General features: G+C 51.5%; 3 protein-coding genes across 8 annotated transcripts; 1 reads left to right on the plus strand and 2 right to left on the minus strand.

Moving 5' to 3' along the window:
- The first annotated feature begins 751 nt into the window (after window positions 1–751).
- On the plus strand, window positions 752–22,884 carry Adcy4 (adenylate cyclase 4). 6 transcript variants are annotated; one of them, XR_010043352.1, is made up of 27 exons: window positions 752–1,202; window positions 2,502–2,699; window positions 2,793–2,954; window positions 3,770–3,919; window positions 4,293–4,441; window positions 4,518–4,629; window positions 5,294–5,421; window positions 5,541–5,699; window positions 5,924–6,056; window positions 6,259–6,432; window positions 9,285–9,328; window positions 9,470–9,556; window positions 9,773–9,842; window positions 10,159–10,256; window positions 10,835–10,919; window positions 11,024–11,161; window positions 11,748–11,858; window positions 12,110–12,294; window positions 12,423–12,507; window positions 13,019–13,177; window positions 14,794–14,940; window positions 15,232–15,339; window positions 15,445–15,559; window positions 15,872–16,027; window positions 19,136–19,212; window positions 19,651–21,217; window positions 22,520–22,884. XR_010043352.1 is itself a non-coding variant. In XM_003474388.5 (25 exons), the coding sequence occupies exons 1-25, from the start codon at window positions 1,044–1,046 to the stop codon at window positions 16,229–16,231; spliced, it is 3,234 nt and encodes a 1,077-aa protein (XP_003474436.2). In that variant the 5' UTR covers window positions 753–1,043; the 3' UTR covers window positions 16,232–16,712. The 6 variants fall into 6 exon arrangements, 1 of the variants encoding a protein (XP_003474436.2); XR_010043353.1 differs by having other exon boundaries at window positions 19,651–19,805; XR_010043354.1 differs by having other exon boundaries at window positions 19,734–19,805.
- Window positions 17,972–20,374, minus strand: Ltb4r (leukotriene B4 receptor). The gene is made up of 2 exons (NM_001172835.1): window positions 20,127–20,374; window positions 17,972–19,279 (listed from the first exon to the last, which is right to left on the minus strand). The coding sequence occupies exon 2, from the start codon at window positions 19,268–19,270 to the stop codon at window positions 18,224–18,226; it is 1,047 nt and encodes a 348-aa protein (NP_001166306.1). The 5' UTR covers window positions 19,271–19,279; window positions 20,127–20,374; the 3' UTR covers window positions 17,972–18,223.
- Window positions 22,685–26,031, minus strand: Ltb4r2 (leukotriene B4 receptor 2). The gene is made up of 2 exons (XM_013157491.2): window positions 24,483–26,031; window positions 22,685–24,083 (listed from the first exon to the last, which is right to left on the minus strand). The coding sequence occupies exon 2, from the start codon at window positions 24,061–24,063 to the stop codon at window positions 22,981–22,983; it is 1,083 nt and encodes a 360-aa protein (XP_013012945.1). The 5' UTR covers window positions 24,064–24,083; window positions 24,483–26,031; the 3' UTR covers window positions 22,685–22,980.
- Between the last annotated feature and the right edge of the window lie 52 nt (window positions 26,032–26,083).

Raw genomic sequence — 26,083 nt, forward strand, 5'->3', positions numbered from 1 at the left:
AGAGGCCTGGCTTCCTGGGTCCCGTTCCTCTGGAGCTCACTGCCAACTCCACCTTAGGCCTAGACTCAGGGGATAGAAATCAGGTCTCACAGCATCCTTTCCTTCTGAACCTAGGCCTCTGAAGCAGGTCCCTGGGAATGGGAGGGGTAGCTCTGTGGTAATTTACAGATGTCAGCCCTTCTCCTGTCCCACAGGAAGCCCCAGCTCTCCAGGGTCACCCTTATTGTCACATGCCTCCACCGCACAGGGTCACATACTCTCACCCTGCTTCTAGGGACTGGAGCCCTCTTCTCTTTTTCTGGTACTGGAGATTGAATCCAAGGCCTTAGTGAGCTACATCTCCAGCTCTTTGTTTTTATTTTGAGACCTTACTAAACTAAGATACCCAGGCTGGGCTCAATCCTGAGATCCTCCTGCCTCATCCTCCCAGAATTCTGGGATTACAATGGTGGGGCCTACGCTGCTACCTGCGTTCTGGCTGGGCATACGCCAGTCCTCCCTCAGTCTCCCCATACCTTAGCATTCTGCCCACATTTTGGTCTATTCCCTTAGGACCACCCTCAGTCTCTCCCACGGTCCACCACTCCCTCCCTTTGCTGGGACCAGGAGGAAAGGCAATGATGTGAAGATAAGGTGGGCGGTGAGGGGAGGCCAGGGGAGTTCTCCAGCACGGGAAGGGGCCGGGCTGTCTTGCTGGGGAAGTGGGAGGGGGCCTTGGCGCCGGGAGGGAAGCGCTGTCGCCCTGGGATCTGAGCCACTGGCATTACGGCGGGGAGCGCGACAGGGCACCCGCACTTCAGGCTGCGTCCTGAGCAGTGAGTTGGGGGAAAGGACGACCCGGGCCCCTTCGCGCTGGCCGTGAGTCCTGGCATCTTCACGGTGTGTCTGGGCTCGCGGGAGGCGGCAGGAAGGCTCAGGCGGCCATCGGGAGCGGCCGGCGAGGGTGCGGCCTTGGAGCAGGTGAGCTGGGAGGCGCGGTGGAGCCCCGGGCACTCGCCCCGCGCTCGGCCCGCCCGAGACCTGCGGCCCGGGCCGCGGAGACCATGGCCCGCCTCTTCAGCCCCCGGCCGCCCCCCAGCGAGGACCTCTTCTACGAGACCTACTACAGCCTGAGCCAGCAGTACCCGCTGCTGCTGCTGCTGCTCGCCGTCGTTCTCTGCGGGCTCCTGGCGCTGCTCGCTGTCGCCTGGGCCAGCGGCAGGGTGAGCGGGGGGGGGGGGGGGGGGTCTGGGTCGTTTTCGGGATTGGAGTTTGAGGGTTCTTCTTTCCCGTGTTTTCTTTTCTGGGAACCAGAGAAGCAGCCTACAACCCCGCTCTGAACTGTCGGGACCTGGACAGTCTCTGCCCTGCGGCCCTGCTCTCCGGGTCTGCACGGAGAGGTAGCTGGGTCCCCGGTACTTCCCATTGCCCTCCCGGCTCTAAGCGACCCCAGAAGTTTCTGTGGTCCACCGGTTCTAGAATACCAAATCCAACACCGGATTTTCCAATTTTCCAGAGAGGAAATTCTACTCAAGCCCCAGTAGGGATCCATTTCCTGCTTTTTTCTCCCTCTTTGGCAATGTGGGGCAGTTGTGCCCACTGACTTCCAGAAGGCCCCTTCATTTAAGCCCTCGGGGAGACCTCACATCAACCCATTTTCTGGCTATGAGGAGGAAGGTCTTCCATTCCATAACGGGAAATATTCTGCTCCTAGCTTTTTTTTTCACTGTTTGGAGGCAAGGTGTGAAAATCAAATGGGAGTGGCCATTCCTTGCTGCTCCACCCAAACTCCGGAAAGAGGTGGGGACAAAGGGCGGGAACAGTCTAGGGATTTGCCGGAGCCCTGGCAGGTGGCGGAAGCCCTGCTTTGGCCGCTCTGAAAGCGCGGGAGAGAAGCGCCCCCTGCCGTTCCAGAAGCCTCGCGCTAGACCTCCTTCCGCGGCTCCAAGTTTATCCTGAGCAATTGATCTTGATTTGATGACATTCGTTTCTTAGTGTCATCTTATGAGCTAAAGTCGTTCTCTTGCGTCCGAACGCCAGGCGAGTGCCACAATTCCAGTTCAACAGTTAAAAACTGAGACGCAGAGAGACCCTGGCTTTGCAGATAACCAATATGGGGTGGAAACTGTTCTCCTCAACTGTCCCAGGTTCCCCCGCAGCTGCAAACAAGATACTAGATTGAACCGTACGACACTGCCAACATTTTTGTTGGCAGCCTTTTTTCTCCCGGTGCTAAGAACTGAACCCAAGGTCTTGTCATTGAAGGTACATCCCTAGCCTCTGGAGGATCAAACTCAGGGTTGCTGGGATTACAGGTGTGCACCATTGTGCCCAGCTGGCAGTTTCTTCCTGTGCAGCTTAATATGAATGGAAAATAGAGGTGCTGTGCGTCCTTTTCGTATTTGGGTTCGAGACTCTTCAGAAATGTCCAGGGTGCTGTTACTCTTCCTCCAGTTGGTCTCTCCTCATTTTAAGTGAACTAAGCTTCCATTCAATTCACTCCAAGCATCCTTGCCCCACAGGAGCTGACGTCAGACCCAGGCTTCCTTACCACAGTGTTATGCGCCTTGGGTGGCTTCTCGCTGCTGCTGGGCCTAGCTTCCCGGGAGCAGCGACTGCAGCGCTGGACACGGTCACTGTCTGGCCTTGTGTGGGCTGCACTGCTGGCTCTAGGCCAGGGCTTCGTGTTTACTGGGGGCATCGTGAGTGCCTGGGACCAGGTAAAAAGGATGACAGGCAGACAGTGGGGGAGCCAGCACCCAGACCATGTGCTGTTGTGACATTGGCCTTCAGCTTCCTGTGCCCTGCTCCAGGTGTCCTTCTTCCTCTTCATCATCTTCACTGTGTATGCCATGCTGCCCTTGGGCATGTGGGAAGCTGCCGCTGCAGGCCTCACCTCCTCACTCTCACACTTACTGGTCCTCGGACTCTACCTTGGGCCACAGCCGGACTCCCAACCTGCGCTGCTGCCACAGGTAAGCATGCAAGTAGTACAGGCAGTGCCCTGGGCCAGCTCTGCTGCTGGTCCTCTGAGTGTTTACTGAGCTATGACTCTAAGGTTCAGTGCAACAGTAGCTGTGCTAGCTAGAGGCAGCCGCGCATTCGTGTGATCCCAACCCTCAGAAGGCTGAGGCAGGAGGATCACTGAGAGGTTGAGGCCAGCCTGGGCTACATAGTAACTATAAGGCCAGCCTGAACTATATAGTGAAACCCTGCCTCAAAAAAAAAAAAAAAAAAAAAAAAAAAAAAAAAGACAAAAAAACCGGTGGGTGTAGGATCCAAACACATGGAACCTGGATAATGCCCTCTTGCTGCTGGTACACCAGGGCAACGTCATGCCCACTGATACCAGAAGAGGTCTCGGGGCCCACAGGGAAAGAAATCACAGTTCACCAAGGGCAGAAGAATGCAGAGGCAGAAGCAGATAATGGAAACTTCAGAGAATGAAAATCAGGACTTCAGTAGTTTTGTACACCTACAACCGAGGCAGGGGATGAGGGTGGTAAAGTGGTATTCGAGGCAGAGGAAAGGTACATGCAAATTGTAAAGATTTCTAGACGGAAGATGCCATGTTGGCCCAACAGCCAAGAGTCTAGAGCAGAGAGCACTGGGAGGGGAGACACTCCAGGAGCCTCACAATGTGGCACCACTTGCCCTGAGATATTTGCCCTGAGATATCCCTACCTGTAGAACCAGCGCCAGCCCATTCTGGAAAAACAACTTTAACTACAGCCCTACGCACCTGACCTTCCCTGGTCCTGCTCCCCCTGAAGCTGGTTCTCACCCACAGTTGGCAGCCAATGCAGTGCTGTTCTTGTGTGGGAATGTGGTGGGGGCGTACCACAAGGCACTGATGGAGCGCGCACTGCGTGCCACCTTCCGGGAGGCACTCAGCTCCCTGCACTCTCGCCGGAGACTGGACACAGAGAAAAAGCACCAGGTCAGTTGCGCTTAGTAGGCATACTGGACCCATGCTCAGAGAGAATTGTTTACATTATGCATGGGCTCTTTCATAAGACCAGTAATTCTGAACAAGTTATTTTCCTTCTATGATGTTTCCTCCTTTGTATAAAATGTAGTTATTGCCCAACTTGGAAGATTGTTGCTAGGCACTTCAAGACATGTGTTGAATGAAGAATTCTAATTCAGGTGTTGGCCCTGAGTATTAAGTTCCTAAAGGTGATCAGGGTGGGACAGGGTGCTGGAAGAAGCAGGCTTGAGGGGAATGCACTGGGAAAAAGTAGTATGTGGGTTCCTGGGTGGTCTGGAGGGCTGAGTATGGGAGGGTTGGTGCTCATAGTTACTTTCTCCAGGAACACTTGCTCCTGTCCATCCTTCCTGCCTACCTGGCCCGAGAGATGAAAGCAGAGATCATGGCACGGCTACAAACTGGACAGGAGTCCCAGCCAGAGAACACCAATAACTTCCACAGCCTCTATGTGAAGAGGCACCAAGGAGTCAGGTATGAGGAAGGGTGACCAGGGAGGAGGGCTGGGGACTGAGACTCTGGCTGCATTAACAAGATCTGCCTTCTGCAGTGTGCTGTATGCTGACATCGTGGGCTTCACACGGCTGGCCAGCGAGTGCTCTCCAAAGGAGCTGGTGCTCATGCTCAATGAGCTCTTCGGAAAGTTTGACCAGATCGCCAAGGTCAGAGGGGGCCCTCCAGGGACCCTCAAACACCCCATCCTGGGGAGCCCATTCCGAGGGAAGCTCTTGTCTACCAAGACCCTAGTGGAAGTAGAAAATCCTCTCAAACATTCCCAGTCATGTCTGCTCACATGCTCTTCAAATGTGGAGAGACCTCTCAATATCTCCACCAATGTCCCCCAAATATCAGTGGATGTCTCCACTGATGTGCCCCTAAATATGCCCCACACAGGTGTCCAAGGACATTGTAACTAAAGTCTAGAAGTGCTCCATTCTGAGGGGGCTTTTCCAAGAGAAATTTCTGCCTTCTGCAAAAACAGCTCAGCACCTACTCAAACCCTAAGGGTCTAACCCATATTGGGATCCCTCTCCAAACCCCTCAGTCCTGAGACTACTTCCAGGTCTGTGTAACACACACACATGGCACAAATAGGAAGAGCCACAGACACCCCAGCCCCTGGGAATGCCTTATGAGAAAAATATCCACAGGGGACACCTCAGTCAGCCCCATGCAGAGTTCAGGGAATCCCTAGATCTGACCTAGATGCATCCAACCTTGGAAGTTCTTCAGGATTACCACTCTCGCTCCCCACTTTTCCCAACTCCCTCCTACCCCTCTGGCTTCTAACCAGGTTCCTCTACACACCCACACACACACTCCCAGGAGCACGAATGCATGCGGATCAAAATCCTGGGAGACTGCTACTACTGCGTCTCCGGGCTGCCACTATCATTGCCTGACCATGCCGTCAACTGCGTGCGCATGGGGCTGGACATGTGCCGTGCCATCAGGTCAGCCTCTGTGGGAACAGATAGATGGATGTGGGGGAAGACACCTTGAGAGGAGGAGGCGTGTCCTACGGACAAGGCTTAAAGCAAGACTCAAATTGTCCCCCACACACTGTGCTCAGGAAATTGCGTGCAGCCACTGGTGTGGATATCAACATGCGTGTGGGCGTGCACTCTGGCAGTGTGCTTTGTGGAGTCATCGGGCTGCAGAAGTGGCAGTATGACGTCTGGTCCCATGATGTCACACTGGCCAATCACATGGAGGCGAGCGGTGTACCAGGGTGAGATCTGGAGCCTCAGGCAGCCACCACAAGAACCAATAAGTCTTCCCATCTGCTATCATCCTTTTCATAGTTACTTAAAATTGTGTGGGGCCCAGGGAGGTTCTAGGGTACAGGGAGGGGATCTAGGAGGCATACCCTTAACACAGATCCTTTTTTAAATCACACCTCCAGAAGTGAGGGGTCTGGAGGATCTCAATGCTGACTCCTACTCGTCCTTCCAGGCGGGTGCACATCACAGGGGCTACCCTGACCCTGTTGGCAGGGGCCTATGCTGTGGAGGACGCAGCCATGGAACACCGAGACCCATACCTTCGGGAGCTAGGGGAGCCTACGTACCTGGTCATCGATCCTCGGGTAAAAGCCCAGCCTGGACCAGACAGACTGACCCTACAAACCACCCATATCTACAGGCCTAACCATTTCTGCTATGCTAGAGATTGGCAGGCGGAAGGCCTGGGTCCTAGTGGGCAGGGGGAAGGCCAAGCCTCTAAGGGATGGTGGGGGCGGGGGGAATGAAAGGTCTGCGATCTTTACTCTCAGACTTCATATGCCCCAGGCTGAGGAAGAGGATGAGAAGGGCACCGCAGGAGGGTTACTGTTCTCTCTGGAAGGCCACAAGATGCGCCCATCACTGCTGATGACCCGCTATCTGCAGTCTTGGGGTGCAGCTAAGCCTTTTGCCCACCTGAGCCACATAGACAATCCTGTGTCCACCTCCACTCCTCTCCCGGTATGTGTTCCTCTATTATGAGCCCTAACACTTAGACTAAGCCAGCTCTCACCATCCTTGTGCTCCACTCTCAGCTTCCTTCTCACCAGTGAGTCACATTTTTGTGACATCCCAAGGTCCTGAACTGTCTGGTCACCCCAGTCATTGGGTCAGCCTCCTCCTTGCCCTTCCTTCCGGGGAAAGAGCAAAGTTCACTGCTCTCTGCACTCACCTCAGAGAAGATACAGGATTCCCATAAACACCATTGTCCATTGCTCCTCAATCTCTCCTTTCCTGACACCCCAAAAGTAGTAGATTCCACTTCTTCATGGTTTTGATCCCAGCACCACATAGTTATCCCACCAGGAAATGTCTCTATTTAACTCAGTTCCTGCAACTGCACGCTTTCCCTCGACCTCTATTAGAATTAGGGAAGAGGGGCCTGGGGATTTAGCTCAGCGGCATAAGTGCCTGCCTTGAAAGCAGGCAGTCGTGAGTTCGATCCCCAGTACCGATAAAAAGGAAAAAGACCGGAAAAAAAAAAATTAGGGAAGAGGGAGAGAGGTGATTGTTCCCCCTACTCCTGAGTATTTATACATGGACTCAGTGTGGTGTGAGTGAAAATCAAACATGGCCTTGAAAACGGAAGTCACCACTAGCAGACCAGACAGAGGGGAGGCTATCCCTTGCCTGTGTGAATCTAGGGGCACTGATGACTGTCAGATCCTGTGCAAAGTGCCTTGACATTCACAGTGACCCACTAGCTAGTGGAGGACCCTAGATCTCTGCCACAAGCAGACTCTTTAAGTTGATGAGCAGCCAGAACTCCCTCCTGCAGGGACCCAGGTCATGTTCCTAAAGATGTGCACAGGATTAATGAGGTTCTGTCCCCTCCAATGGCCATCCCTCATCTTACCCAGCCTTCCTGAAATCTGTTCAGCAGTCCCAACCACCTTTCCACAAGTCTCCCAAAGTCTTTGTTAACTGGATAAACCACTGGGACTCTTGGGATGTCTCAGAGTACCCTTTCTGTGTTCAATCCTCCTCTGTTCCTATCTGGCAGGAAAGAAGGCCAGAGAGATCAGGGAACAGTGAGGTGACACTGGCAATAGCAGTGCAGGGGAAGATCCAACAGAGGTCAGGGGTTTAACCAGCAGGAGGGAGAGGAAGGAAGAATCCAAGGCCAGGCTGACAGTTGCAGGATGAGCCCTCCAGGGTGGGGTGGCAGTTGTTACAAGCCCAGGGACTTCATGAACTGTGAGGTGACCTTGGGAGCAATTCCTATGGTAGGATTGCCTACCAAAGCCCATGTCAGACTCCTGCTACTCTCCACTGGTGGGCAGACCACTGGCATATCAGGCAGTCAACCCTGATCAAAGGTATCTCCTGAAATAGGCCCTCAGTAGCCCAGGATTCTACTTTTAAGCCCCTGAAGTTCTAGAGGGTCAATCAAACTGGATCCTGAGACTCACCGTCAACCTACTGTTAAACGGTGTGGAATTTTGGAGTAGAGGAGCAATGTTTATATTGGCATGTACCATTCACCCATCCATTCCCTCCATTTAGGGGGGCTGCTAGGAATCAAACCAGAGTCTTCTGCGTGCTAGATAAGTGCTCTACTATTGAACTATATTCCCAGCACCCCGTCCCATTTTTTGAGCATCTATATTATGGCAAACACTAGACAACTTCTTGAGAAGGCAGAAATGAATAAAATGTTTTTTCCCTGCCTTCAGCTTAGGCATGGAGTAGGTGGTTTGAAAAAGACCTGGGTGTGGATGCATAGATGGGTCCATACTCAGAGCCCACCATTCCCCCTCAATATTTCCTCCTCCCATGCTCTAGGTTCTGGTTTGGGGATGATGTGACCTTGTGACCTACTTCCTGCACATGAACCAAAGGGAGCAGGGAGAAATGGCCAGCACACTTCTGGCCTATGGTCCACTGGACTTCACTGTTCCGCAGCAGTTGGTTTGCTGCTCATTTCTGCCTGGGCTCTGCATTCCTGCTGACTGAAGAAGAGAATCACTAATGAGATCGGTTTCCCTCCTTTGCCCTTCTCTATGTCTTATCTATTCCAATACCTCTCAGCTTAGCTTGGCTGACCTCAATAAAGGTCAGAGGGGAGTCAGAATAATCTGCATTGTCACTTCAATTTGTTTGTTTTGAGTACCGGAATCAAACTCAGGACCTCATGCTTGCCAGGCAGGCACTGTACTGCAGAGCTATATCCCCAGCCACCATTTCAATTTAAATCAAACTTTTGAGCAGTCAAGGGTGATGAGAAAGTCCTTGTCTTTGGAATTTGTGCAATCTTGAGAGTTTGGAGATTCTAGCAGGGGAGTATAGCTAATCCCATACCCTTGATGGAGGAAATGGTCTTCCATCAGTGAAGGTCACCCTCTTCAGCTAAGAGTACAGCTCCAGGAGGGGTTAACATGGAGCAATGAGGGAAGGAGACACCTGCCTAGGCAGCCATGTTAGCTAAATCAATGCTGGCAACCAGTAGGGTGACAGATGTCACAGGCAGGTCGTCCTCACATCCAGCTGTGCAACCTTTAGGGAAGATGAGACGCAGCATACAGAAGATAAAGGGATCCCAATGAAATGATGGAAGCAATGAGGAAATGAAAAGTCGAAAGACCCTGGGGATCTACTGTGATAAGAGGAAACCTCAAGAAGGAAATAGGGTTTGAATTTCCACTTGAAGAGCAGATGGGATTTGGTGGGGAAGAGAGAGAAGTCATCAGACAAAAGAAGTAGCCAGAGCAAATGCCCAAGGCCAAGGACATGTGCAGAGCATGTTGTAAGTGCAAGATTACCTCACTGTGAGGCCCCACTCACTGTCGCTTCTCCATGTGTTCTCCTGACAGGAGAAGGCCCTGGCTTCCTTCAGCCCCCAGTGGAGCCTGGACCGGTAAGAAGACAGAGAGCCACTCTTGACAGTGAGACCGATTGGGTCACCTGTCGCCGTCTTTCCTGGTGGAAGGTGGCTGCTCTGCTTGCCCAGATGCTTTTGAGGGTCCCCTTGATGACAGGCTTGGTTGTCACTGTGCAGGAGCTGGACCCCCCGGGGACTGGATGATGAGCTGGACACTGGGGATGCCAAGTTCTTCCAGGTCATCGAACAGCTCAACTCTCAGAAGTATGGAAAGCAAAGAGGTCTAGGAGGCCAGGAAGCCCTGAGGAGTCATGTTATGGGGGAGGGTTGGTGATCCCCCAAGGCCTGGGAGGGAAGTAAAGGGCTGTTCAGGAGGGAAGACCCACCTGGTCCCTCCTCCTGTCCTTTCCCTGGCCTCCTCCTGTGCTGGCCTGTCCCACCGCATCCTCTGTGGTGTTACCACCACCCACCTCTCACCAGACAGTGGAAGCAGTCGAAGGACTTCAACTTACTGACACTGTACTTCAGAGAGAAAGAAATGGAAAAACAGGTAGGCTGGACACAAAAGGACTTCCCAGCTTTAGTTCCTAAACCTTGGAAAGGGATCAGGCCTGCAATGTCCTTCTCCCCTGGTTTGCTCAATTTTTGACCTTAGGGCAAGAGCGTTGAGTCTCAGACAGGAAAGTCATCCATAGATTGAGTTAGTGGTGGCGAGAAGGACAAACTCCTTGGAGAACTGGTAGTGGCTACATGGAACTGTGAAGGGTCAGGTGGTGAGGAACCCAGCACTCCCCTCAGCTTGACACTTTTAGAACAATGGGCGGAGCACATGGCCCTTCTCTGCCTACCCCTTTGTTCCCTTCTAGTATCGGTTCTCGGCTCTCCCTGCCTTCAAATACTACACAGCCTGCGCCTTCTTAGTTTTTGTGTCCAACTTCATCATCCAAATGCTGGTAACGAACAGGTAAGGACACACCAGACAAAGAGGCCCTGGCTCTCCTCCACAGATCTCCCTTTGCCCTTCCTGACCCCTGACCACTCTGTCTTCCTTTGCCCACCCCCTTAGCTTCATGCACTTTCCCACAGAGGGAGCATGCTCTACTGAACCAAGCCTCAGCACAGCCTTAGTCTAGTATTATTGTGCATTGTCACATGCTTGTCTCTTTTGGTGTGATAACATCCCCATGAAGGAGCTTGTGTGCCCACTGAGAAGCCCAAACAGGCTAGAATAGGTCCTTATTCCCATCTCTCCTTTTAAGGTCTTTTTTCAAAACAGCTGAGTGAAAGAGCTTTTAGCCCAGAGAATGGTCTGATACAGATTTAGCCACTCTTGGGAGCTTCAATGCTGTGATTCCTGATCTACCCAAACACTTCTTGGAACCCTTCAACTTTCCAAAAACATCTTTGATCAGCTTGACCCCACTAGCAGCTACTCTGGATCCCCGGGACCACCTCCACCTGGCAGCTCACCCCAAGATGGCATTGTATCCTGTCAGCACACCCTGTACCAGCTTATTAAAACCTCCTTCTGTCACTCCACAGGCCCCCAGCTCTGGCCTTTACTTACAGCATCACCTTCCTCCTCTTCCTTCTCCTTCTCTTCATCTGCTTCTCAGAGCACCTGACGGTAAGGTGGGATGGAAGGTAGAAGTGGTGAGCTGGGGCTGACTATGACCTGGGCTGAAGAAGGCCTCTCAGTCCATGGCTAAGACACCCATGCTTTCTCCACAGTGGTGTATCCAGAAAGGTCCCAAGATGCTGCACTGGCTGCCTGCACTGTCTGGCTTAGTAGCCACACAGCCTGGACTGCGAGTAGCTCTGGGTACTGCCACCATCCTTCTCATCTTTACCATGGCCATTGCCAGCCTGGTAAGGGCAAAGGGGATCCTCTCCACCCTATCAGGGCACGCTGGACCTGTGAGGGACCAAGGGGATTCCTGAATCTGAGAGAACAGCTAGATTGAGGCTAAGGGAGGCTAAGATTGTCCTACAAAAAGAAAGAAAAAAATTACTCTCCCACAACTATCATCTGCGCAGACTCATTGTTAATAACGTGATCAATGTCCTTCCTGTCTCTTTCCTATGTAGGGAGACATTCCATACTTAGCTTCCTTGGCTGATTTTAACAGAATGTATAATCATTCCTAGACTTTTGTCCCTGAGGGGCCCCTGGAATCATCCCCAGCCAGAAGAGGAATCTAAGGTCCAGACAGTTTGAGTGACTGACAAGATCCAATATACTGATCCAGGGCAGACCGGTGCTCACTGCACCATCTCACAGTCCCTCTTCCCAGTGAGCACACAGGCTTAGGTTGCCTCACCAACCAGAAGTAGCACAATCCACCGCTTTGTAGGAGCCTGGCCCTGAATCATCCCTAGGTCAGTGGAAACCCAGCCGAAGCACCGGGGCATCAAGGAGCTGCCTGCTCCCTCAGCGTCTCATCTCCTTCTATAGTTCTTCTTACCAGCATCCGCAGACTGCCCTTTCCAGACCCCCAGTGTGTCCTCCGTGGGTTTCAACCTGTCCTGGGAGCTGCCTGGGTCACTGCCTCTCATCAGTGTCCCGGTAAGTACCCTTCGCAGCCGTGGATCTCCTTCCCCAGACCTGTCCTCAGTGCCCTCCCTCGAGTTGAAAAGCATTCCATCCTGTGCTGTGGGACAGACACTAACCACATCCAGCATGTGTTTGTGTGGACGATGTCCCCTGTCTCCAGACAAGTCCAGGGCTCCGGGAGGGACACGGTGGGAGCTCACAGGTGTCCTCCCACCTATGCCTGTGGGACAGGCTCCCTGCTGACCCCTCACTCCACCCCACAGTACTCCATGCACTGCTGTGTGCTGGGTTTCCTCTCCTGTTCCCTCTTTCTGCACATGAGCTTTGAACTGAAGCTGGCGCTGCTCCTGCTGTGGCTGACGGCTTCCTGCTCCATCTTCCTGTACTCCCATGCCTGGCTGTCAGACTGCCTCATCGCCCACCTCTACCTAAGTCCCTTGGACTCCAGGTATGTATGGCCACTGGCCAGAAGGGCAGAAGAGGAGAGGTGGGGAAGGCTACATGGGCACTATGGGCAGGGAAGAGGCCAGTGGGAGGGACAGAGCAAGGGACAACCCTGATCTGTGGCCTCTTCAGGCCAGGAGTCCTGAAAGAACCAAAGCTGATGGGAGCCATCTCCTTCTTCATCTTCTTCTTCACCCTCCTGGTCCTGGCTCGGCAGGTAGGACACGCAGCTCAGCCTTGCAGGGCCTCCCTGTGAATGGTGGAGCTGGAGCCCCTATTGGTGACTGGTCTCATGGCTCACCAGCATTGGATTCAAATGGCATGCCTACTAGAAGCTTCTTTTTTTTTTTTTTTTTTTTTTTTTTTTTTTTTTTTTGTACCAGGGATAGAATTCACGACCTCACGTTTGCCATGCAGACACTTACGTCACTGAGCTAAACCCCTGGCTCCCACTGAAAGCTTCTAAGCAAGCTTTCCCGCGCCCTTTCTTGTTCCTTCACTCCTCACTCCAGATATCTACTTCCTACTTCCAAGTCTGAGAAAACTGTGTTTAAATAAGACTCTGCTGCCAGATCTGTACACCAGACTTTGAGTCTAGTTTGCCACTTTCCAGCCCGTGAAGCCTTTTCTCCAAGCTGGGTGTGAAGGTGTTCAGACATTTGTGCAGTTGAGGTGCAAACACTCAAGAGCTGGGGCTTCCCAGCAGTCTCTCTCCATGGCCCTTCCAGAATGAATATTACTGCCGCCTGGACTTCCTGTGGAAGAAGAAACTGAGGCAGGAGCAGGAAGAGACAGAGACAATGGAGAACCTGACCCGGCTGCTCTTGGAGAATGTGCTTCCTGCACATGTGGCCCCACAGTTCATTGGCCAGAACCGGCGCAATGAGGTGACTCCTGATCCCTGAACCCTGAGCCCCAGGTGCCACCGGGACCACATTTGTATGAAAGTCTTGGCCCCTTAGCCCATCCTCTCTGAACTCCACAGTAGTGGGTCAGGCAGCCATCAAAATCCATGCTCCTGTCAGACGCTTCTATTTTCACAAGATTTGGGGCTTTGTCTTAGTGAGTATAGAATCTCTGCATTTCAAATTCTTACTTGGAAGGAGAGTTTTTTTCTCTAACTCATGATTATTCCATATCTTTCAGAAGCTTGGCACGTGTTGATAGTTTTTGGCAAGAGCATTCTGCCAACCAGGCATAATGGCACATGCCTGAAATCCCAGCACTTAGAAGGCTGATGCAGGGGAATTGTCTTGAGCTTGAGGCCAGCCTGGGGTACAGGGAGCATTCAAGGCCAGCCTGAAGTACATAGCATGACCCTGTCTCAAAAAAAACCAAAAACAAACAAAAAAGATACTGTCTACCTTTTTCTCTAGACATGCACTATCCAGTATGCTAACCATAATCATGTTTGGCCATTCAAAATTAAGTTTAAATTCATTAAAGTTTTAAAATTCACCTGGATGTGGTGGTGCATGTCTGTAATTTCAACATTCCAGAAGACTGAGGCCAAAGGGTTGTCTAAGAGACCAACCTAGACAACTTAGCAAATTTGTGAAACCCTCTCTCAAAATAAAATACGAAGAGGGCTGGGGATGTAGCTCAGTGTAAAGGCCGTGGGTCCAATCCCCAGTACTAGCTATATCTCAAGTGCACAGTCAAATGTGACTAGTGGCCACAATATCCAGCAGTACCTTTATATAAAATGCTTCCACCACTGCAGAAGTTTCTAGTGGATGCTGCTACTCTAGAGCCTCAAAAATCTGGCTATAGTGAGTCACCCATAAAATGTCACCCAGATACTTACACCATCATTTTTGTATCACCACTACCTAGCACTATTTGCCATGGAAATCCTTTTGTCTTATACTAGGAGATGTTAAAAGAAAGAGTTTAGGAACTTTTCACAGTCTTATGACCCTCTTTCCTATTCTCAGCTCTCAACTACTTCTTAGAAGTAGTTCTATTTCTAGTCTCAATTCCTATGGACACAGAGAATCTTATAGCTGATCCTATTTCTTTTTTTACATTGGCTGTTAGAAAAAGTTCATCCAGAATCCAGGACTAACACGGACTTTGTGGCACTCATCACGTGAATATGCTCAGATCTGACTCCATCTTTATCTTGTTATTCTTATTTTCTCTTTGACTCCCTATTGTTGCTTTATTTTATACTCCTCTCTTGACAAACTCACCCAATATGACACATTTCGGCAATGAGATAGAATTTTTAAAAATTCCCACTGGTATGGTCCCAACTTCAGGGATGAGTACCTTCATTTAGCCATTAGGTGATCCTGACCCAGATCTCTGTCCTTCTTAGAGTCACAAGGACACCAAATTTTAGACTTATGAATCACATCCCTGGGATGACCAGGCCCTCCCACTCTCCCTTCTTCCCAATCCTTGTTGAACAAAGAAACTAGGAAGGTGGACATAGGAAGAAGGCCTCTGAAACCTGGCACACATGACATATGCCCCCTCCCCTCTCTTCCTCCCCCAGGACCTCTACCACCAGTCCTATGAGTGTGTTTGCGTGCTCTTCGCCTCAGTCCCAGACTTTAAGGAGTTTTATTCTGAATCCAACATCAACCATGAAGGGCTAGAGTGTCTGCGGCTGCTTAATGAGATAATTGCTGATTTTGATGAGGTGACAGCTCCAAGGGTATCCAAGACCCTATATCTTGGACTGTAGAACTTCACACTGGTCCCTCTCTACATTGCCCTCCTGTCCATGAAGCCATTCCTATCCATCACCACCATCCCCAGCATTCCCTTTCCTCTGATGCCCAGCTCTATACTCTCCAACTCTCTCCTTCCTCCTGCCAACTTCAACCCTGAAGCTTTGTCCTTTAGCCTCCTAAGGCCTTGGGCTGAGCTTCTGGGTGAGGGAAAGGGAAGAAGTGAGAGAGATTAGAGACAAAGCCTCCTCTCTATACAGCTGCTTTCCAAGCCCAAGTTCAGTGGAGTAGAGAAGATCAAAACTATTGGCAGTACCTACATGGCAGCCACAGGTTTAAATGCCACCTCTGGACAAGATGCACAACAGGTACAACACCCTTACCATCCCTCCCCACAGTCTCATTAATGGGCACACAAGTAGGACATTCTTGTGCCCTCATTGGCCCATCCTGATGGGCACACCCATTACCAGGATGCTGAGCGAAGCTGCAGCCACCTTGGCACCATGGTGGAATTTGCAGTTGCCCTGGGGTCCAAGCTGGATGTTATCAGCAAGCACTCATTCAACAACTTCCGACTGCGTGTGGGTGAGTCCCCCGCTCCTCAAGGCAATGTGGTATCTCGTTTTCTCAGTTTCCCTACAAGTCCCTTGTAAGTTGCTCCCCAGCTTTTCTCTGCACCCCTTACAGACTTACTTATTTGGATGAGGCATGAAACTGCTGGGCCAAGAGCTAAGAGGCTCACTCCTTCCATTCCCTAAGCCACATTCCCCCACTCCAGGAACCCTTCTCCTTTAAGAACCCCTTAACTCTTTACCCCAGTTCACTTAACTTCCTCTCCTCCACTTCCTTTTCAAAGTTCCTCTTTTAAGGGCTTCTCCTCATCACATCATTTGTCAGGGTTGAACCATGGACCAGTGGTGGCTGGAGTGATTGGGGCTCAGAAGCCACAGTATGATATCTGGGGCAACACAGTGAACGTGGCCAGTCGCATGGAGAGCACAGGAGTCCTTGGCAAGATCCAGGTGAGGGAGTGACACTGGAGGAATGGAGAAGGTGAGAAGGATGGGGTCACCCCCATACATCCTTACAGACTTCCAATTGCAGGTAACTGAGGAAACAGCCCAGGCCCTGCAGTCCCTGGGCTATACATGCTACAGTCGAGGTGTCATCAAGGTCAAAGGCAAAGGACAGCTCTGCACCTACTTTCTGAATACAGACTTGGCACGAACTGGACCTCCCTCAGCCACTCTAGGCTGAGATCTCCACTCCTTCTAAGAACTTCTAGGATGTTTGTAGCTAACTGATATCAAAAGCGGGTGATGTAGCTGGGAATCACCACCTCCTTGGCTCTCAAAAGGATGGTTTCTTCTCAGGTTAAACTCTGTGTGTGTGTGTGTGTGTGTGTGTGTGTGTGTGTGTGTGTGTGTTGTGCAAACCAGAGTGTGTTGGAAGTGATTCTTTTCACTGGCTTAGAAGAAGACTGCCTGTGCCTCCTTGTCTACCTCCTAAGTTGATTCCAGTATGGTGCATACCATAGAATCATACAGAATTTTAGCCACATAACTCCAAACAACAATTTTTCCTTTCCTGTCACCTAGCCACAAATATGGGAAGAAATCTCCAGAAATGTCATTTGGCTTTTATTCATTCAAACACTAAATAACCACCTATTATGTGCTTGCTATGAATAATGAGTGAGTGGTCTGGGAAATAAACTATGATTCTACTGTTGTTCTCAGATTGGCGCAGTAGGCTTTCTAGTAAAGACTGGTAGACAGCTTGGGGGCTTTCTTGTCCTCAGGTCCATCAGATAGCCTTGTTCCTGCTCCTCTTGTGCGGATGGTGATATGGTTTATGGGTCTTAAAGCGCTGATCTTCATTCTCAGCTGCTCTTTGGGTCCATGGCAATATCTTATATGCTAGATTTGTTATAAATATTACAGAAGGACTTTTGGTTTTTGCTGTCCTAGTTTGTTTCTTTTTCTTTTTTATGGAAAAGATCTAAACAGTACTTCACTGCTGCTGCCATCTTCCTAAAATGTCAAAACAAAACTAGACCAAGGTTCTCTGAGACAAAACACGCCTAGGAATGAAGAGCTCATCCCTCCCATTTTTAGGAATCTTTGTTTCTGGGCATTACCCTGGCCACAAAGGACCCTCACTACCACCTGTGATAGAGTGTGTGGTAAGGGCTGACAGATGCTGATGTGCACAGTTCTGGAAGATAAGATCTGATGACTTGAGTCTTCTGTGAGACCTCTGTGGGAGATGGAGTGAAGGAAGGAAATCCCCGAGAGCAGTGGTGGCCAACCTACAGCACTTGTGCCGCAGAGGGCTGTTTGTATCACTGAAAGCTCTAAAAGTCATCATCACTGACCTAGGACATCTGCTGCTGAGACCATGAAAATTACAAGCAGAAAGCTGGAGTCATCTAACGGGAGGACAATTTACCAGTAGAGCTGTCTTCACAAAAGGTCTCCTGGATATGAGTCTGAAGTTAGAAGACCACATGCATGATCTGGGGATTAAACTCATAACCTCATGCTTGCTAGGCAGGCCCTTAAGCCACTGAACTAAATCCCTGGCCCAAGCCCACAGACTTTTTCTAAGTGTAATCTACAGTAATCACCTACCTATGAGTCACCTGGGTTGGGGGTGGGGATCTATGTCAACTTTTTTTTTTTTTCATCGGTACCGGGGATTGAACTCACGACTGCCTGCTTGCAAGGCAGGTGCTTATGCCGCTGAGCTAAATGCACAGCCCCATGTGTCAACTTTTATGAACCTTTAAAAATTGTACATCAGGGGCTGGGGATTTAGCTCAGCGGCATAAGTGCCTGCCTTGTAAGCAGGCAGTCGCAAGTTCAATCCCTGGTACCGATAAAAAGGAAAAAGACAAAAAAAAAAAAATTGTACATCATGACAAACTAAAGACCCATTCCTCTCAACTCCACCAGGGCAATGCCCCGTAAGACATACGCCCCACTCCGAATGGACTGATTTTACGCGTTGGTTTTAATTGAAAAGCTGCCTGAAATAACCAGGCCAAAAAACATATTTTCCCTCTCTCATTTTCTGTTTCTCTCTCTCCCTCTCCTTCTCTCCCCTCTCTGCTCTAATTTGCCCCACTTCTCCTCCTCCTCCTTCTTCATCCCATTCCTTCCCCATGCCCATCCCTCGGGTACAGAATTGAGTCAGGTCAAAAAGCGCTGGGCGTTCTGCGAGGAGGAAATTGACCTTGCACCAGGCCTAGTCTGATTCGCTTTGCTTGAGGCCGTCGAGGCTTCCACTGGCGCCAGGTTCCGGAGCCATGGGGATGCCCTTCACAGTCTGAGCCAGGGTGCCCCCGCGGCGAGTGCTGAATGCTTCGGAGCCCGTGGCCTCCAGCAGCTTGGCCACGAAGCCCACACCGGCCGAGCGCAGCAGGCCGCCGCCAGCGCACGCGTACAGCAGCGGGTTCACGCTGCTGCTCAGGAAAGCCAAAGCGATGCACACTTTGCGGGCGTTCCGCAGCTGCTGCTTCGACTGGTCTAGCGTCCCGGCCAGCACGCGGCTCCCCTCGACCAGGTCGACCACGTGGTAGGGCAGCCAGAAAGCCGCGAAGGCCAGGATGATGATCACCACCAGGCGGCCAGTGCGGCGCCTGCGGTGGAAACGCCGCACCCGCAGCCGCCGGCTGATGTCTGCGTAGCTGGCCACCACAATCAGGAAGGGCACCACAAATCCCGTAAAGGCCTCAAACAACAAATGAAAGGCCTTGTGCCTGTCGCTGGGGTACACTGCGAGGCACAGGTCCGTCTCGTTGGTCAACTTCACCACCTTTCGAAATGCGAGGACTGGCGTGGCCAGCAGGAAGGATGCCCCCCAGATGCCCACCAGCAGCCACCGGGCAGCCGTTTTGGTGCGCACCTTCTGGGACAGAAAGGGACTGGCCACCGCCAGTGAACGGTCCAGGCTCATGGCTGTGATGAGCAGGACGCTGGCATACATGCTGACCCCACAAATATAGTGGCACAGTCGGCAGCCAGCCAGCTTAAAACTCCAGGTGTGCCAGGTCAGGAAGTGTAGGAAAAAGGGAGCAGTGAGCAACACGGCCAAGTCGGCCAGGGCCAGGTTCAGCACCATCAAGGCAGTTACTGACCGCTTCCGCATCCTTTTCAGGATGCTCCACACCACAAAGGTGTTGCCAGGAAGCCCCACAACCATCGACACGGACAGTAGGATCATAGCCAACAGAGGTATGAAGGTGTTACTTCCAGAGGGGGAGGCTGCACGAGTTGTAGTGTTCCTGTCCATCACAAGGACCTGAAGGGTGAGGGTGGACACATGTATGAGGGTAGAAACCGAAGCCCAGGGCACAGCTAGTCTGATTACTTTGGTCTCTCTCCAAGATCAGAAGCATCAGAGGTCTCTCCAAAATGATCTTACCCCCCACTATGGCCAACTGACCTGTGTTAAGGCAGGCTGAGCCTGGCATGGTGGCACTGTCTGTAATGCCAGCACATGGTTGCCCCTGGGTGCTGTCGGTTAAGTTGGTTGGGGAGGTAGAGATACAGAGAGGATCACAGGTTAATGCCCAGCCCAGGTAACTAACTTAGTGAGGCCCTGCCTCAAAATAAGAAATAAAAAAGGGTTGGGGATGTTATTTAATGTGAAAACCCTGGTTCAATCCCCAGTAGGAGAGCCCGGGCAAAGGAGGATCTAATGGAGTGGAAAGACAGTTTCCTAACTGAGCCGTGGGGCTTCTTCCTACTCACAGACCTACTTGCAAAATACCCAGCAGCAACAAGCAGCATCAACGTTTCCGGCCCTTTCCAGCCTCCTCCCTTAGGTAAGGGCCCTCAAATCCAGAATTGAACTGGGAGACTTCCCTCACCAAAGTTACACCCTGTGAAAGGTTCGCTCCTCTGTCCCTGGCCTAGTCTTTAGTTAGCCCCTCAGGCCCACTGACTTCTTCCAACCACCTACCACTCTCCCCAAAGATACCAGAGTAGATCAGGAATAAAAGTGTTAGAAGAAATTACTGGGCAGGCAAATCCTCCCAACATCTTTTATAGTGGTCATGTTTTCTTTGGAGATTCCTTGGCATCTTCTTTCTTAGCTGCACCTGGTCCCTCCCCACCCCCATCACCCCTACTCCTGGGGTACTTACATACAAATTTTGCCCGACACCGTTTAGAAGCTGATGCCAATCCCAGGGTGAGGCCTAGGTTGTATAGCCGATCACTTGATCTGTCTCAGTGTCAGGGGGTTGACCTTGGATCTGGTTGCTATCAGCTATGTTGGGCAGAGAGGAAGTTCCACGGAGCAGGGGAGGGGGAAGTCTCATCTTCCTGAGGGTGGGGCTGAAATAAACCCCCACTCCTCCCTTCAGTAGGAGGTGGATAGTTTTTCTGTTCCAGGCAGCCAGGCCAAATGAGAAGAGCCCTGGAAGGGGCAATGAGAGGAAATCGGCGTGTGGAGAATGAGTTGGCGGGGGCGTGGTCTCAAGATACAGGTCTAGACTAGATAAATGAACAAAGTAATGAATTCTATCATAGGAGAAGCAGGGAAAGAAACTAGAGGGCATAAAATGAGAAGCTAGAATACTGGCATCCAAACTATTTTTTTCTTTGTATTTCACATAAAAATAGGTCTTTAGATTAAAAGGAAGTGTAAGTCGAAGCTGAAACTAGGTTCTGGACTTGGGTATACTGTAGATAACATCATGATTTAAAGAAAGCATGTCAGTAAACCAAAGGGGACAGCACCTTATTCTTGGCTTGAGTTCAAACCACGATCAGAGTTGTGGGGGAGGAGGGCATCTCCTTGTACCTCCCCTCCTCCCTTCTCTTAAAAGGACTGATTCTACTCTACAGCAACCAGTTCCCCATTCTCTTTGGTAGAAGCTAGCGTCTAAGTGGCTGTAGTATCACACAGAATACCAATGTCTTCCCTTTCTTCCATCCACTCACCCTGTACTGGCCCAAATGGTTACCCTGCTGAGTTTAGATTTAGGCACTGAGTGCTGGGCAAGGAAATCCCACAACAGCATTCCCACAACGTTAGGTGGTCCAGTTCTATCTTAAACAGGTGCAGAAAGTAGAGGCTGAGCCGAGCTAAAGGAAAAGTGAGGACACAGGGACAGTGATGCCTTGGCCAAGAACCAAGGAGCGTGGAAAGGAAAACAGCTGCCAGAGTGTCACTCCTCTCCCTGCTTGCATGGAAGGAGGTCTTCTTACAGTCTCCTGTGGAACCTAAGAAGTAAGAATCCCTTGCTTTAGTCTACCATAAGCCTTCCCGCTTCTCTTTCAACCTGGCCTCTTCACAGGGAAGATGCAGGGTGTCACGGTCCCTTATGCTCTCCAGCTTCCCCCACTTGCTGTGCATTGAGAAAAGCCAGAGCAGAGTTGACCCAGTAACCGTCAGGCAGAGGATATGATGAAAAGAAATGGGCTGAAACCACAGCAAGATCTGAAGGCTAGTGAGGAAGGACTTTCTGACCATACAGCGTGTGTAAGCTGTGTAATATGTGACAGAGGAAGCTAGTGAACCTTGGCCCAAACACCCTGGAAGAAACCTGTGTTTTCAGCTTGGAGCTCCAGGGTCAACCTGAAGCCCCTTCAAAACCTGGAAGGTTTCACTTCCTTTCTCAAGCTGCTCCCTACCTCAAGTCTCTAAAGGGCCTTTCCTTCCCGTCAAGGAAGAGCTATTCTAAGGAAATTCCTTGATGCCCTGGTTTAGAGCCCCTGAAACATTAGTTTCAGTGGCATCGGCATGTCCCTGAGCTCTAGATTTCCTTTGCTCTCACCTCTGCCTGGAGGTTATGAACAGTCAGTTAAACCGTCCCTAAAATAGAGCCTGGGGTGATGATCAGAGTAACCATCCAGGTGACCAACTAACTTAGATTAGTGGAGTACTGACAGGGATTTTCAGAGAAAGTTCTGAACTAACTGGGATGGGTTGGTTATTTGTGTGCCTGTGAACGCCCCTTGAAAAGATTCTCACAGTATACTCCCAAAATTTAAAATGTCAAGATCCAGAAGGTTTTAGAACTAGCAATGGAGAGATTCCAAAAGGTGGAGACTAAGAAGCATTGGAGAGGGGTTAGGAATAGTGAGCAATCTTGGGAGCTAGCAAGACTTAGCAGAGAGAAAAGAGAAAGGAGAATTACACCTCCCTGAGGAATTTTTCCTATTTTCCAAATATTGTGGCCATTCATTAGGCTCCCCTGATTCCCAGTCCCCAAACTTCCCCTGGCTAAGCAAGAGCTGGCTCCTAAGTACCTTTTTAAGTCTGCCTAGAGGTGGGGTAGGCAGGCAGTCAGGTAAGTCTCTATCAGGCCCCTGCACCACTGTGTACTCTTTGTGTGCCTCGCTCTACCTGTACCAACTACAAGACAGGCAGGAACATTTCCTTTCAAACCCCATTGATTCACTTTCCCTTTTCAGATCAGTTTTTTTTTTTTTTTCCCCATGCAGCTCTAACAAACCCCAAAGAATGGATCTCATCTTTATCTCTATCCAAATTGCCATACCTTTCCTTCCTTCCTCCCTTTATTTCCAGAGTGGTTCTATGGATAAGCCTAAGGGACCAGGTCATCCAGGCTGGAGAGGACAGGCCAGGATGCCACTGAAGTCTGGCTGCAGTGTCACTCCTTGGACTGGCCCAGCTGGGAAGCAGGTGACATCAGTACAACTCAAGCATGACGAACCACAAAAGGGAGATTACTTAAACTATCATCTAATGGCTTCCCAGTGTATTTCACAAGAGCTGCCAGAGACAGGTGAGCAATGCCAGCACATGGCCACATGCCAACCTTCAAGAAACCAATATTTTTAACATGGGTCATCCACTCTTGCAATCCCGCAGTTTGGAAGAACCTGGGTCTGTCTCAAGTGTGTAATAATCCTGCTCAGCCAACTACAAACTGTACTCAGAGAAGGGTCCCCAAATACTCCAGAGTGGTGAATTCCAGGGGCAGTAGAAATTTTTAGGGAAAAGCAGGCCCCGTGTAGGGTTTAGGGTCAAGGATCCCACTCTTGACTCCCCCTCTTCAGCCCGCCTCCGGGGTCTCCATTGCTTCCAACCTGCCCCACTACTTTCAACCGAGGGGTAATTCGGAGCTCCATGGTACCCTCCCTAGAGCGGCTGCCCCCTCGGGTTTCCCAGGAGCCCTCAAAAAGCCGCTTGAGGAAACCAGGACCAGCTCGAGGCAGCAGATCCCCAGCAGTGAACACGTAGAGCACAGGGTTGACGCTGGAGCTGAAGAAGGCCAACGCTGTGGTTCCAGCCCGCGCTGCCTGTCCAGCCCCACCCAGCCTCGCCAAGGCCCCTTCGGGCGGAGCGAGCGCCGCCATCGCTTGCAGAAGGTTTACTGCGTGGTACGGGGCCCAGAGCAAGCCAAAGGCCAGCACGATGGCGCTCACCAGCCGGCCCACTCGCCCGCACCGGCCGTGCCCTCCGGAGCCCCAACGGGCGCCCCACAGCCGCGCCAGAGTCACGCTGTAGCAGACCAGCGTCAGCCCAAAAGGAAGCACGAAGGCAGTCAGAGTCTCCAGGCTCAGGTGGGCGGCAGCATGGGCCGGTGACGGGTGGCACAGCTGGCACACGCGGTCACTCCAGAGGTGGCGGTAGACAGCGGCAGGGACAGCGAGCAGCAGGGCGGCGAGCCACACTGCCAACAACAGGTGGCGGGCCAGGGCCGGGCTGCGCAGCCGGGGCGCAAGGAAGGGGCGGGTGACAGCGAGGCAGCGCTGCAGGCTGAGCAGGCTGGTGAGCAGCACGCTGGCGTACATACTGAGCGCGCACACATAGTACACCGCCTTGCAGCCTGCCTGGCCCAGCGGCCAGGTCTGCCCGACCAGGAAGACCACGAAGATCGGCGTGAGCAGTAGCACCGCGCCGTCAGCCAGCGCCAGGTGCAGCACGAGCGTGGCCGCAAGCGGTCGTCCCCGTGCGGGCCGCCAGCCTGCCAGGCTCCACACTACGAAGCCGTTTCCGGGCAGTCCTAGCAACGCGGCCAGAAGCAGGAAGGCAGTGCCTGTGGCCCGTGAAGCCTTCCAGCTCAGCAGCGTCTCGTTCCCAGGGGGCCTGTAGCAGACCGTCATTCTTCATCTCCAACAGGGGGCTAGAAAGAGCCACAGAGGGTACTGAAGGGTGGGGCCAAGGCCATACACCAGCGATGCTGGATGAAAAGGGACTGGGCTTCTCCCCACATCTCCCTCCACCTCCCTGTAACCTGCCACCCTCTCTCTAGGAGCCTTGACTTATTTCAGGACTCTGAACCCCAATTCAAACATGACTCCTTAAAACCAGATCACCTGCTCCCGGTCAACTGACCTCCTACCCTCCTGGCACCTTCCCGGAGCCCAGTGGTAACCAGGCCCACAGCCTTCACACCAGGACCTTATGATGTCCACCTCCACCCGTCTAGCCTGGCCCCTTCTTCCTGAGCCAGCCCCAATCCTTATACCTCAGGACAAAAGTGGGCAGTGGGCTGTGAAGGGGTACAGGCAGATCTACTTACTCAGCTGGGTGCAGGCAGGGTTCTGTGTCTGCCAGAGACCTGGGAACACTGCAGGGTGGAGCAGCAGCCAATGAGGCCCGAGCTTCTGTGACTATTGTGGAGAGTGAGGAGAGAACGGGGAGGGGCAAGATGGGGCTCATCCTGGCCCTTTCCCAGAGCCCCTCCCTCACACAATTCCTTCCCATCACTGGCAGGCCCAGGCCTGTGGAAACTTGCTTCCTAGAAAACAGGATAAAGCTGAAGGGGTGCAGATAAAGTACCCTGGAGGCGCTGGTAGGAGCAACCTACTGAAGCCTGACCCTAGGCCCCACTTCAGCTCCTGTCACTCCTCCCTCTTGAACCCAGTCCTTCTGGTCCTCCTCCTGCAGCACTTGTGTTTTCTGGCCTCTCTGCTCAGTACTTGGCACGGAAGCTGACCCAAATTGTGCCTGCCTTGAGTCTCCTGGCCCTGCTGAGCCCTTTGCTTACTGAGTTCCGAGCCCACCTTTTCCCATGTTTTGATTTGGGCCCTACCCTCCACTCCTCCACTCTCCAGGCTCTCACTAGGTTGTCAGTCAGCTTGTAAAGCATGGTGTTTGGCCGTGGGGAAAACAGGGAGTGCAGAGTTACAAGAAGCTCTTGACCTTGTTGGGGAGTCATAACTCAACCAGGAGAAGGCCACATGATGAGGCTACATCAGGGTACAAGAAACAGGAAAAGGTACAATGGTAGAAACAGACTGAAAAGAAGCCTCTTTGCTTGGAGATATCAAAGCTTGGACATGAAGATACTTAAAAGAGACCCGGCAGGTAGAATGGCCTCTGTCAGCCAGGACTGAGACTTTATGAGAACACTAACACCAGCGCCACTGTCTTAGTTTGGATTCCTCTAAAGCAGATCCTGAAATAAAGGTATAAGTACTCCTGTGCTGGGGGAGGGGTCAGCTCAGGAAGAGGAGTGGGAGGACAGGGTATGATAGGGAAGAGGAAATCCAAGAAGAATGTCAGTATGTTCTGTGTGTAGATGTTGGAAACCTCTGAGAAGTACATAGAATACCCATTGTTCAAGGACTATCCCTGAGCACTGCTTCACCCTTTCAGTTTACAGAGTTTGAGTAAGCTGCCACAGCTTCCATCAAAGCAGCTTCCATATGGCTCCAACTCCTAACTGTTGTGATTCTAAGAGTGGAGGCAGAAAAACTCCCACAAGGGAGTGTCCCAAACATCCCAAGATGGAATCAGTTGGGATTCTGAAGAAAAAAGCTCTTTCCACAGAATTTCCATGCTTACAGCATGGGCAGCACTGTATCCTTGTCACACACAGGGAAAGGAAGATATGTTCTGTCTACTCCTTGCCAGAGTTTTTGCGAGGGTTTAAGAAATCTGGCTCAGAGCTGGGGCTAGTTTCTTTCATTGTTTTGGGCAACAACATAAACACCTTTATTAATGCCAGGTGTGTTCAAGGCGCCAACTGGGCTCAAGCCTGCATGTGAAATGTAGCTACCTGCACCACAGGGTAGACCAGGTATTCTGTGTTTCTTTTTCAGTAGAGCAAGCTAGAGAGGTGGAGGGGGTCTCTAATCCTCCTGGACAGAGATGCAGAGATGGTGCTCATCTGAGGCA

This window comes from Cavia porcellus, unplaced genomic scaffold (genome assembly GCF_034190915.1).
Source record: "Cavia porcellus strain 051 isolate PalLab524CR breed Dunkin Hartley unplaced genomic scaffold, mCavPor4.1 scaffold_26, whole genome shotgun sequence".
Classification (NCBI taxonomy): domain Eukaryota; kingdom Metazoa; phylum Chordata; class Mammalia; order Rodentia; family Caviidae; genus Cavia; species Cavia porcellus.